The following is a 14,025-nucleotide window of genomic DNA, read 5'->3' on the forward strand; positions in this document are numbered from 1 at the left end:
CAGTTGGTTTTGAGTTCATCGCCGATGATATGTACCTATACGATCCACGCCAACAAACTTACACACCAGACACCTCAACATCTAACCCCCTACAACATTGTCAGACCGGCTACACACAACCCCCTATCCGTCAAACTTTCTGTTCCACAAACACACAAACATACAACCCTAACATGTCATACACCGAACCACAATACCAAAAGCATACCTCGTACCACCACCAACAAATAGATCATCAACCAGAGACCCAACAGCGCTTCGCACCCAACACATCACCCTATCAAAGTCGCCTTAGCTAGAAAAATCAACGATCATTTAACACAAACCGCCCCTCCTCTTACCATAGCCAAGAAGATCAAACCTCACAAAATTGAAACCTTCAACAACCCTATCTCTACCAAACACCACAACAATCTTTCCAACCTTTCCTCGACGCATCATTCACGCCAATGTCTCCCTTCAACCGTCCCGGTCGCCCACCAACAAGTCAAACACAACCTAACTACTCTGGCATTGGTCATGAACTCAGCTATGGCAGTACACCTTCGTTGCATACTCAAGACTACGTTGATTTGTCTGACTATCTCAACAGGCAATCTTCTGCAGTTGATGATGATGTTCCTGGACCCTCAGATGCTCAAACACTAGTGGTGAATCATCAACGTGGGTTAGGGCCACGGGTTCAGGTAGCTAGGAGATGTGGGACCGGAGGTCGGTTAGGTGATCCCGATCATCAACATTAGTCCTTTTTGTGTAAACGAGAATTTATATTAATATGAATTGGTTCTATTTCGAAATTATGTATCACGTAGGCTGTTTTTGAAAAAAAAAATACAAAATACACTAAGGTGCCAATCCAATTGGCGTCTCCCCTTAACCCATACACATGGACGCCAATTGAATTGGCTGCCCCATGTACCCTAGCCAATCTAATTGGCGCATCCTCTCTAATTTTAAGAGGAAGCGTCAATGTTTTGACGCCTCCTCCTAAAAGTGGGGTAGTTTAGGACTTTTTTGAAATTAATGTTATTTTGGGCATTTTTTTGAAAAACTGGGTTGTTTTAGTAAAAAATTCTGATTACTAAACATAGCAAAATGACATATTATGATTACAAATAGAGTTGTCAATTTAGGGGGCCCGAATCTAATTTTTAAGGCCCCAAAAATATAGGGGCCCAAAATTTTAAAAATAAATGAGCCTCAAAATATATAGGTCCCCTAAACTAAAGACTCATAAAATTCAAGTGAGGCCTTAAGACCCCATCATTTTTTTAAACTGATTTTTTAAAGAAAAATTTGATTTTTTTAAAGAATATTATTTTCATAAAAATTGATTTTTTTTCCGAAAAAAATCAACTTTTTTATTTTCAGAAAAAATTGATTTTGTTTCAAATAAAATCAATATTTTTTTCAAAAAAATCACATTTTCTTATTATTTTCGAAAAAATCGAATTGATTTTTTTAAAAAAAAATGACTTTTTATGTTTTGGAAAAACTCGGCTTTTTTGTCGGGAAAATTTGATTTTTTTATTTTCGAAAAAAATCAACATTTTTTTGAAAAAAAATAGTTTTTTATTTAAAAAAAAATCACCTTTCTCATTTTAAAAAGAAATCAGTTTTTTTTAAATATTTTTTTTTCAGAAATATCAATTTTCAAAAAAAAATTCAATTTTTTTATTATTTTCAAAAAAATCGACTATGTTTATTTTTAAAAAAATGATTTTTTTTCAGATTTTTTTTTTGAAAATGAATTAATGTTTTTGTTTTGAAAAAGTCAACGTTTTTTAAAAAATTTTGAAAATAATTTTTAGTTTTTTTTTCAGAAAAAGAATTAATTTTCAAAAATATTTATTATTTTTATAATATATATTTTTAAAAATAAAATATTTTATTTCAAACAAATTATATTTACCCTTACTTAGGTCCCTTAAAAATCAAAAATATGATAGAACCCTTAAAAATTAAAAATATGATAGAACTTAAAAATAAGGGATTAAAAGATTATTGATTTAGTAAAGAATCTAAAAAAAAATTGGACCAAATAGAAGACTTAATTGTTGGGACTTTCTCATTTAACACATAACATTTTTGACATTTTAATTTAAAATACCTCTTGAATCTAGGTAAGTATAATGGACTTTAGCATTCACATTCTCCTTTTTCAGATATATTCCTTCATCTCTAATCATCATGTTGCCTATTTCTCTAAACTGTTTCAAATTACAATAATTTATGTTAATATATCATCAGAAGTAAACCTTAGACAATAAAACTTCTATATAGCACTAAAATATAGCATACAATAAAAATTCTCCCTTTCATGTTAATAGACTTTAGTTTTCTTCCAAGATTATTTATAGACCTAAAACTAAAATAATTTTTTTGTTCAATTACTAAACTAATTATATCTCTCGTCCTTCCCCCAACCATCTTAGTCACATCTTACATTAATTCAATAACATCAAATTTATACTAAATGTATAGAATATTTAAAGTTCATAATATATACAAGTTTATATTTTTATTTTACCTTAAACAATCACATTTAAAGAGAAAAATATTTTCTATTTCTATCTGTCCACTACACAACACACAAGCCAGAATAAAACAAACAATCTTGCATTTATCACTAATTTAGAAAAGGCAGAAACAAAGATAGACCCACTACAAATTTTTTTCCAATAAGATAGCAACTGAGATATCTAACTTCACAACTTCACAACTTCACTTTACTTTTTCTACTCTATTCAAAGACAAAATTTCAAATTATAGTATTCTTCCATTAAAGGTTATAGATTTTATATGCATTCATCTCTTATTAATAGTCACTAACGAATCAACATTGTATTCCTATACCATTTCCTACACCAAATATTTACATTGTATATATTATTCATCTTATTTATATGGTGAACAATATATTTTAAAAATAAAATAATATATTTATGAACAATACATGAACAATACACGTGAACAATGTTTATGAACAGTGCACATGAACAGTGACTTAAAATAATGAAAACAAATTGGTTAATTAAATGTAAAAAAGTGGTTAATAAAGTGACGAAGTTGGTTAATAAACGTTCAGATATTAAAAATATTCTTTTATGATAAATCAAAATTGATTAATGAAAAGTAAAAGGTTGACTAATGAAACTATGAAATTGGTTAATAAAGTTGAAACATTAAGAATAATTTTGAAAAGCCACAAAAATTGGTTGATATAAATTATAAAATTGGTTTAAAAAATTATAAAATTGGTTAATAAGTATTTAAATAATAAAATATAATATTAAAAATTAATATTTTTTTATATTTTTAAAAAAATAATATATTATTATAATATTTTACTGTTGACGATGATAAACATTAATTTGTACTAATTTTCAATGGTGATAATTTGGTATCCATCTCCACTTAAAAGTGAGTGATGCCTATGAATTATTTTTCCTCCAATAGTTACTTATTAGTTACTCATTCACTGCTCACAGTTCACATCCTTTCATATACAGAGAACATTTAAGTTGAACACTTTCAGCACCTGTTTTATTCCAAATTTGTGTTATGGAGAATTAAGAAGTGACAACAATAAATTGAGGTTTTGGTTGATCTAATTTCAGTTAGAACACATGATTTGATTTTAGATCAATAGATGAACCTGCTCTTGTGTATAAGGAGGCAGCACTGAGAACAAACCGGGAAGATATTAGAGCAAATATATCTCATATACTGTCTTACTTAAAGAGTAAGACTTTATTTTTTCAACCATTAACAAATAATGTTATTCATTCTCTGATTCAATATCTTTCTTGTGTACCTAAAAGCAAAGGCCACCTTTCTCGGCAAATGTATAAATATTGTGCAGTTCTGTTTCAAATTTGAATGCCTTCTTGCTCTGCCAATATGAAAAATTATCTGAATTTTAATAACTTTTTTCATAGTAAAGTAAGGGACAAAAGATAGAAGTTTGGTAGTTAATTTGTAATACTTTTAAGTTGATACAGGACTTTATACAACTTGTATACCTTTCTTTCTTTGTCTTGTTTAACAAATCCAATTGGTTGTGCCACATACACTTCTTCATCTAAGGGGTCATTTAAGAATGCACATTTCACATCCATTTGACTCGTGTGTCAGTTGTTCATATTTTCTAGATCAACAACCAACCTGATTGTTTCGATCCTAGCAACAGGTGCAAAAACTTCATCGAAGTCGATTCCTTCTTTCTGAAGAAATTCTTTCATTATAAGTCTTGTCTTGTGTCGAGTTTCTTCACCTTTGAGATTCAACTTCACCTTGTATACCCACTTCACATCTATTTCCTTCTTGTCTTGAGGCAATCCGACAAGTGACCAGGTGTTGTTGTCTTTGACGAACTTCAGATCCTCATTCATTGCTTTCACCCACTTCGAATCCTTCAATGCCTCAACAACATTGACTAGTTCGACATCTCCATAGAAATCATAGTGTACCAGCTCACCTTCATCATTGATCATATTATCTAATGTAATCGCACATTCTTGCTACCTTGCAGGCATGTGTCTTGATCTTTGAGGTATGCTTGTGTTTGCTTGACCTTTGACTTCTTCCTGTTGAACTTCTCTTTCGACTTCAATTGTTGGTTCTTCGCATAAGATTCTCACTTAATCCTTCTTGACATTTTCAGTCCAATCTCATTCCTTAAGCTCATCTATGATCACGTCCCTGCTAATCACTACTTGCTTGTTCACTAGGTCGAACAACTTGTAACCTCCAGTCAAATGATGTCCTATTAGGATCATATGACTTGACTTGTCATCAAGTTTTCTTCTCAACTGATCACACACATGTTTATGTGTTATAAATCCAAATATCTTTAGATGACTTAAATTAGGCTTGACACCAGACCAACATTCTTCTAGCATAATTCCTTATAGCTTTTTCGTCAGGCATTAGTTTAAAATATATGTTGTTGTCGACACAACTTCTCCCCATAATTCTTTGGATACATGCTTTCCTTTCAACATACTTCTCACCATATTCATGATGGTTCTATTCTTCCTTTCTGTCGTCCCATTCTGCTGTGGAGTGTAGGGTGGTATTACCTCATGCACAATACCTTCTTTCTCAGATAATCTGTCGAAGTCTTTCGACACATACTCTTCACCACCACCAGTTCTAAGAATCTTGAGCTTTCGACCACTTTATCTTTTGATCATAGATTTAAACTTGGCAAATACCTCGATCACTTCACTTTTCTTCTTGATCAGGTAAGTCCACAGTTTTCGACTGAAATCATCTATGAATATGATAAAGTATCTGTTACCTCCAATCAAATCCAACTAGATATGACCACACACATCAGAGTATATGACTTCAAGAATTTCCTTCGACTTGCTTCCTGCATCCTTGCTGAAGTTGTTCTGTTGTGTTGTTTCACCTACACACATTCTTCACACACTTCATTTAGAATGTCGATTTCTTGTAACCCTGAAACCATATTTCTTCTCTTTAGATCTCTGATGTTTTTAAAATTGAGATGGTCAAGTCTATAGTTCCATATCCATTCATCCCTGCTAGCTATAGTTGTAAGGCATTTGTGCTTCGTCACATTAAGTTCAATCCTGAAGGTTCTATTCTGAGACATAGGTGCCTTCAAGATTAACCTTCCACATGAGTCGGGAACTCTCATCATCTTGTCTTTGATCGATATTTTGTAGTTCTTTTCGATCAACTTTCCTATGCTAAGAAAATTACTATTCATGCCTAGTATGTGAAGGAGAATTGCGGTCCAAAACGCAGCGGAAATTAAAATTTCTCCTTTAGAGATCCTTACGAATGGTCATGATCAGTGATAGAATATTTACCTCTTGTGACGGTTGAAACCTTTGGTGCAGATCTCTTGTGACGATCAAAACCTTTGATGCAAATCCACAAAGCGATCACGAACGTTGAACGATGACAACGTCTCTACTCAGTCCACACGAACGGGTTCCTTCAATCTCAGTGCTAGCTGGTACGAGTGAAGGCTTTGAGTGAGAGAGAGAGTGATAGAAAACGAAAATAATGCAACCGCAATTTTTGCTTCTGCACAAGGGTTCTATTTATAGAACCACTTGTGTGGGCTTCAAGCTAAAAGCCCACTTAAGTGTATTTTGGCCCATATCTTATAATATGCCCAAAATCACTTAAGCTCATGGTACCTTACCATATTTCGTATTCTACTCAAGTACACCGTACCTTACGATGTTCTATAATTCACTTAAGGGCACCGTACCTTACGGTATTCCTTAGTTACTCTATCTCTCATCAATCCGTCCTTTGTGTGTGACCCTGTAGGTTTTCGTGACGTTGGCAATTACATTAAATCACGTATTTAACATAATAAACAGTGAGCGGTATCTAGCAACACATCACTGCTACCCAAGACACGAAAATGTCAAGTGATCTGACACAACCTTCTGTGATAATAATTATGTGTATAATTACCCTTTTGCCCTTATGTCTATATTGAACACAAGGCATAGACCGTGTCATCCTTGTTCAGTTCAATATTGGGCCCATAGACATTCATCCTGTTACGCAGGATGGGAAAATTCCATCTAGGACACTCATGTCCCTCAGCATGCTTTGTGGAGTACCCATTAACTGTCTTTATGGTTATCCAGTTACGGACAACGTTGGATCAGCAATAAAACACTCGACTCTACATCTAGGATCCATAGTGGTTTCAGGTCGAAGAGTGGAATACACTATTATCACCATGAGAATAACTTATGACACTTTGCATAACTTTCTATATAGTATTCTCATAGCGGGTCAATCCGGTACAAATATTACTCTTAATATTCATACCTATGTTTAAGACTTGATAACTCTTTATCCATGATCCATGAGATGTGATCATCAGTCTACAAACATAATAGTCTTAATGCTTTAATGTTATCCCACTTCACACTAAAGCTCGACTACGGATACTTTAAGAATAGTGTCCTTATGTTTAATGTGATCTCATGATTAAGTCATACTTGATACATTAAACAGACTAGCTATTCTAGGGACTTTATTAAACAAACGTAATAAAGAAAAAGCCTTTTATTATTAATAAATAATTCGATACAAGTACCAAAAGTATTGGCCTCTAGGGCTTACACCAATAATCTCCCACTAGCACTAGAGCCAATCAGGCATACCCTTAATACCCATAGATCTAGTATGGCCATCATGCTTCTGCTGCGCAAGAGGCTTTGTTAGTGGGTCAGCAATATTGTCAAGTGTAGGTACTCTGCATATTTTCACATCTCCTCTATCTATTATCTCTCGAATGAGATGATAACGCCTAAGTATGTGTTTGGATCGTTGGTGAGATCTAGGCTCCTTGGCTTGTGCGATAGCACCATTGTTATCACAGTAGAGACCAATGGGATCCACAATGCTAGGAACTATGCCAAGTTCACTAATGAACTTTTTGATCCAAACAGCTTCCTTTGCTGCACTTGAGGCAGCAATATACTCGGCCTCGGTTGTAGAATCAGCAACTGTATCTTGCTTTGAACTTTTCCAGCTCACAGCGCCACCGTTTAAGCAAAACACATAACCAGATTGCGATCTAAAGTCATCCTTATCTGTCTGGAAGCTAGCATCGGTGTATCCAATTACAGCCAACTCTTCCTGACCTCCATATATCAAGAATGAGTCCTTAGTCCTTCTTAAATACTTAAGGATATTCTTGACTGCTACCCAGTGAGCATCACCAGGATCAGATTGGTACCTACTCGTTGCACTCAAAGCATACGAGACATCTGGTCGAGTACATAACATGGCATACATGATAGATCCTATTGCAGATGCATATGGAATCTTATTCATGCGATCCCTTTCTTCCTTAGTTAAAGGGGATTGTGTTTTTGATAGACACAGGCCATGTTGCATAGGTATGAATCCTTTCTTGGAATCATGCATATTAAAGCGTCTCAACACTTTGTCTATGTATGTACTCTGACTTAGGCCAAGTAGTTTTTGTGATCTATCTGTCGCACCTCGAAAAAATGATGGGGATACGACTTCAAAGCGAAGCGCGATCGCACGCTCGCAATGATGGACTGAACAGAGTCGCCACCGAACTTTATTTATTCCTAAAAAGGAAAGGGAAAATATCGATAAAACCCAAGACAAAAGAAAGGATAAGATATGGTCATCGCAACCAATATCAGGGTTCGGGAGTCGATTACGCAAGGGGAAGGTATTAGCACCCCTCACGTCCGTTGTACTCAACGGGAACCATTAGGTCAGTTGTGTGCGTTAGTTTGAAATATTAGGCTTTTCAAGTTATTAGGTGGGAAAAAATGAATATAAGAGAGGAGAAATGTTTTTGGATTTTTGATGAGGGACTAAACCTAAGTTTTTTATTAGTGGGCCTGACAAGATTTACAAATCCTGCTCCTACGTATCTCAAAAGAGAAATCAAGGCTTACGTAGTTCTAGGTAGAAAAATGTTTGTTTGTTGGTCGATTTTTAGCGAAAGCTATATTGTATTAATCGACGAAAACATCGTTTTACCCAAAACAGATGAGGAGTGAACGCATACCACACATCGAACGGATTTATAAATCTACATTCGGAAAAGCGTCATTTATCTCTACTCAACAATCGTGGCCGAAACATTGTTTTGTATCACTTAAGACAATATATCTTTCGTTTATGAAAAAGGTTTTTGATTAATCGCACGACGGCGAGAAAAGGGTTTGATTGGTGGGATGTATTTTGAGTGATGGCGAGAACTTGGATGAGCGAGATATACATCTCGAATCCTAGCCTCAGGAGTGCATGGTATACACCATGTTTCATTTCCATCTTTATTGAAAAAGTATTAAGGTAGGAATTAGGTATTTTGAAGTTTGAAAGACGAGTACTTGTGACCTACAAGCTCTTACAGCTTGGGTCTAATACTCGGGACTACGTCTGGACATTCCACCCAGGCAGTCTGTTTCTTTCCAATATTGTTAAGAAAATGATTCGAATATTTATGAATGTTTTGGAGGGAAGACGAATATTTATGGCTTGCAAACTCTTACAGCTTGAGCCTAATATTCGGGATTACAACTGGATATTCCCTCCAGGTAATCTTTTTCTTCCAACTTTATTAAGAAGATGGTTTGAGATATTTGCAGGTGTTTTGGAGAGAAGACAAATATTTATGGCTTACAGGCTCTTACAGCTTGAGCCTAATATTCAGGATTACGACTGGATATTACATCCAGGTAATCTTTTTCTTCCAACTTTATTTAGAAAACAATTTGAATATTTGGAATGTTAAGAGAAGACAAATATTTATGGCTTGCAAGCTCTTACAGCTTGAGCCTAATATTCGGGATTACGACTGGATATTCCCTCCAGGTAATCTTTTTCTTCCAACTTTATTAAGAAAATGATTTTGAATATTGGAGTGTTAAAGAGAAGACGAATATTTATGGTTTGCAAGCTCTTACAGCTTGAGCCTAATATTCGGGATTACGACTGGACATTCCATCCAGGTAATCTTTTTCTTCACATTTTAATTAAAGAACAATTTGAATATTAAATTAAAACAATTAAAATACCGAGGTTTGAAATCATTGAAAGTTAAGTTCATTGTAAGAAGGCCCAAGAGTAAGCCATAAGAGGTTGATGGCGAGGCTTAAAAACGATCGACTTACATGGGTATGAAAATGGGCTCGACGTTGAATCGAGAATTAAGTGATCTTTATCATTATTACCTTTTTTAATGTTTCTTTTTTATCAATGAAATTGAGATGATTTATCATGATCGGAGCATACTTCACACATAAAAATAAATAATTCACATAAATCCCAAAGAAAGAATAATCACCTAAGTTACATTAGGAATAAAAATGAATAAACGAAAGAAACATATTAGTTATGTAGTAATTAAATGTGAGGATTAAGGGAAATATGAGAATGTCACAAAAAATGCTGAAAAACCAAAACAACATGCCCAAGTATCGAACCCAGGACCAAAGAGGCAAAGAGCTATCCCCATCTCCACCAGGCCACTAATGGTCAGCTGTTATACTAATAGCAAAACAAACATATGGCCCAAAATAAATGGAATAACAAAAACTAACTAAAAAAAGTGAAATGGGCCGTAGAAGCTTGGGCTAAGACAAAACCAAGTGCCCAACAGTCCCTTAGACTGACTGGGTCCGGGTCGAAGGAAACCCACTTGTTATTATAGTTAGAAACAAATTAACATTTTAAGGATAAGAAACTTTTAATAAAAATAAAACCATCTTATCTAAACAATTTCTTTTCCTTTTAGGCTTAAAGAAAAACTAGTTAGAAATAAGATATTAAACCCCACCATGTGTCTGTTTTTTAGCAGTGAGAAAAAATATTAACTTTTAAAAACCTGTAACACTTAATTGCCACTTATTCAACAATATATCAACAAACTCAACCTAATTTCTACAGAAAGAAAAGCAATATTAAAAAAAGAAAAAAACGAGAGAGACATTCTTCAATCCTCTACAGTAAGAAAAACAAATCCAAGGTTAAGATTGGTATACCGTGTTTTCAAATGATTTCCGGTGAAGAAGTAGCTACCGAAACCGAACGGCGTTTTGTACGTGGTGGTGTATTTTGAGGTCGTTTGTTGATGCAGATCGGAGAAATGTTTGTCGATGGTTTGTTGATCGCACAGAGGTCAGCTTTGGTGTTCACGTGGTACTGTAGACGGAGGGTAAACCGCGATGGTCGCCGACTGAAGGAAGACGGGAACAGAGGATGTGCGGCGGCGTGCCGAAGGTTAGAAGGGAGTTTGTGAAGGACCGACGATTTTTGTGTGTGTCGTTTTTTGGGATTAGGGTTTCCTCCCTTTGGTCGCCTCCTTTTTCCTCTTTTTATATCAACAACTTAGGGTTTTTTGAGCTGTCTCCAGGAAATCCAAAAGGCATCTTCTGTATTGCTTTAAGGTGCTCAGACTTTGGTCTGCCTTATTTGGCGCTTGACATGAAAACGGTAATGTGAACCTTCACTTTTCTCGCTCTCTTTTGTTTTAATTCCGTTTTGGGTTTTTTGAAATTTTACTACAGTGCTAATTACTTGGTTTTACTGCAGTGAAGATTGGTGAAAATAAAAAGCTCCAATTATCACAGGGGTTCTGGATCGTGATTTTGGGTTGAAATTTCTTCAGGGGAAGCATCGTGATTTCCTGATGATGACTTCATAGAAATCATTAAACATGAAATGGTCATGAAGCGAAATGCAAATGACTGATCGATGGAAAAAAATTTCAGGGCCAAAATCGGGGTATGACAGTTGCCCCTATTTAAGCGTCTTCAACTAGAGAATATGAAGCAGGACACTCTTCATATGATCATAGTGGGAGATGGTTAAATACTAAGAAGACCCGGATTTTGATCCTGAATCCCTATGACATGATGTGATATGATATGATATGATATGATATGATATGACACGATATGACATGATATGATATGATATGATATGATATGATTCTTTTTTTGTAATTTTTTTTTATCTGCTAGGGATATGGTGGACCCTTAAAAGGAGACGCTACTAGACAGACCAAACTGTGGGGAATGCTGATGGTCCACAGGAAGACAGACAAATAGTAAGGAACAACTTGCTGGGGGAGACAGTCCTGCTGGAGAATCAGGCACACACTGGGGAGTAATCAAAATGAGATTTGATTAATCGATACTTGGGATACAAGAGGTTTCGGTAGTAAGTTCACATATGACTTACCGAACCCGAATAAAGGAAAAGATGCTACAACAGGTTCATATATGACCTGACAACGCTGGGGAATAATCAAGGAGAAAACTCTTCAGAACAGGTTCATGTATGACCTGACACTGGAATAAGGGTTCAACAACAGGTTCATACATGACCTGAATGGTATTGAACAAACAGAGAAAAAATCTTCAGAGCAGGTTCAAGTATGACCTGACACCGGAATAAGGGTTCAACAACAGGTTCATACATGACCTGAATGGGATTGAACAAAGAATCTTCAGAGCAGGTTCAAGTATGACCGGACCCCGGAATAAAAGGTTCAACAACAGGTTCATATATGACCTGAATAGGATTGAACAAAGAATCTTCAGAGCAGGAGGTTCAAGTATGACCGGACCCCGGAATAAAAGGTTCAACAACAGGTTCATATATGACCTGAATAGGATTGAACAAAGAATCTTCAGAGCAGGTTCAAGTATGACCGGACCCGGAATAAAAGGTTCAACAACAGGTTCATATATGACCTGAATAGGATTGAACAAAGAATCTTCAAAGCAGGTTCAAGTATGACCGGACCCCGGAATAAAAAGGTTCAACAACAGGTTCATACATGACCTGAATAGGATTGAACAAAGAATCTTCAGAGCAGGTTCAAGTATGACCGGACCCCGGAATAGCAACAATTGGACTTTGACCGTAATCAATGGACTACAACCAGCTTTTAACGGATTTTGCCAACAATAATTGGACTTGAAAATGACTGCGAAAACCGGATGTTGGTTTAAGGATACCAAAGACAAACTGGAATTAGAGGTCCAAGGACATGAGGTTGACAACAAGACCTGGGTCAATGCACAATGAGCACGAAATACCTTTCGGCTATGCATGATTTGAATGCATGATATATGAATAATCATGATTATGAGAATGCTGACACTTGGCGGACTGGGTGTTTGTAGGGACAGAGATTCTGATTCCTCAACACCAATAACTCGTACTCGTACAATTAACAGGCGCATCCAGGGGAGAAACTATCATGATTGACAGTTATAAATAACCAAAGGTCCATCCTTCTAGAGGATTCATAAGTTGTACTCCATGGGGACTTTTGTTGGTGATCCTGGAGTATTTATGCAAACTTTGAGCCTTTCGGGGAAACAAATGATTTTCCTTCGATTTTCACATGTATCAAAGTAAATTTGTTCTAAGTTTCAAATTCTTTTTCCAAGTTTCAAAACTTCATTATTGACAAATAAAGGACATTTTGCATAACAAAGAAGAGCATAGATGAACACAAATTAACAATGATTGGGAAAACTTGTATTTTATTCAAGAATGGTAGCACACAAATGGCGTAGCTCCATAGAGTGTTACATTTTTTTTTGAAAATGGCAATAAGGAAAGGTTTACATTGAATTCAATGACCACTAACATCCTTAATAGGTATGATTCCCAAAACCTTGCTTCTGAGGGGAGTAACTGGATTAATCTTCCACCTCAAATTCTTCGGTGTTAATTAGTAACAACTGATGCAGTTTATGCCTTTATGCCCCTAACTTTTGCTTGGATCGCCCTTTCGGGTTTTCAATCCACCAGGACGCTCTTTTTTGCCTAAGTCGCCTTTTCAGGTTTTCAACTTAGCGAGCTACCATTTTTATTCATCCCTAACTTTTGCCTGGACCGCCCTTTCGGGTTTTCAGTCCACCGGGATACCCTTTTTTTGCCTAAATCGCCCTTTCAGGTTTTCGATTTAGCGGGTTTTTGTTAGGCATAGTATTTTTTAACTGCATCAGAGTTCACGGGGTGTGAGAGTTCTTCATCGTCCATAGTTGTGAGAATCAAGGCACCTCCGGAGAAAGCTTTCTTCACAACATATGGGCCTTCATAATTGGGAGTCCACTTCTCACGTGAATCCTTGTGTATTGGCAAGATCTTCTTAAGCACGAGGTCCCCTTCTCTGAATTCTCGAACACGTACTTTCTTGTCAAAAGCCCTTTTAAGCCGTTTCTGGTATAATTGTCCATGGCACAAAGAAGTCAATCGCTTCTCATCTATGAGGTTCAACTGATCAAATCTGTTTTGAATCCACTCAGCCTCTTCTAGCTTGGTTTCCATCAAGATTCTCATTGAAGGTATCTCTACTTCAATTGGGAGAACTGCTTCCATCCCATATACCAAAGAGAATGGGGTTGCCCCTGTTGAAGTGCGGACGGAAGTCCGATATCCATGCAATGCGAAGGGTAGCATTTCGTGCCAATCCTTATAGGTTTTTACCATTTTCTGCAGGAT

At 35.8% G+C, this 14,025-nt stretch overlaps 1 protein-coding gene across 1 annotated transcript; it reads right to left on the minus strand.

The window, feature by feature from the left end:
- Positions 1-2,001: 2,001 nt before the first annotated feature.
- LOC127082621 (secreted RxLR effector protein 161-like) lies at positions 2,002-7,848 on the minus strand. The gene is made up of 3 exons (XM_051022849.1): positions 7,462-7,848; positions 2,111-2,210; positions 2,002-2,021 (listed from the first exon to the last, which is right to left on the minus strand). Exons 1-3 carry the CDS (start codon positions 7,846-7,848, stop codon positions 2,002-2,004), a joined length of 507 nt encoding a protein of 168 aa, XP_050878806.1.
- Between the last annotated feature and the right edge of the window lie 6,177 nt (positions 7,849-14,025).

The sequence above is a fragment of the Lathyrus oleraceus genome, chromosome 5, assembly GCF_024323335.1.
Source record: "Lathyrus oleraceus cultivar Zhongwan6 chromosome 5, CAAS_Psat_ZW6_1.0, whole genome shotgun sequence".
In the NCBI taxonomy this organism is placed as follows: domain Eukaryota; kingdom Viridiplantae; phylum Streptophyta; class Magnoliopsida; order Fabales; family Fabaceae; genus Lathyrus; species Lathyrus oleraceus.

Excerpts from the sequence above, each read along its gene's own strand:
- LOC127082621 (XM_051022849.1), bottom strand. The coding sequence starts at position 7,848 with ATGAATAAGATTCCATATGCATCTGCAATAGGATCTATCATGTATGCC. Across the intron at positions 2,211-7,461 it reads CCTCAAGTGCAGCAAAGGAA|TTTAGAGAAATAGGCAACAT; the intron begins GCTGTTTGGATC and ends AATTTGAAACAG. Across the intron at positions 2,022-2,110 it reads TACTTACCTAGATTCAAGAG|ATTCTTTACTAAATCAATAA; the intron begins GTATTTTAAATT and ends ATTTTTTTTTAG.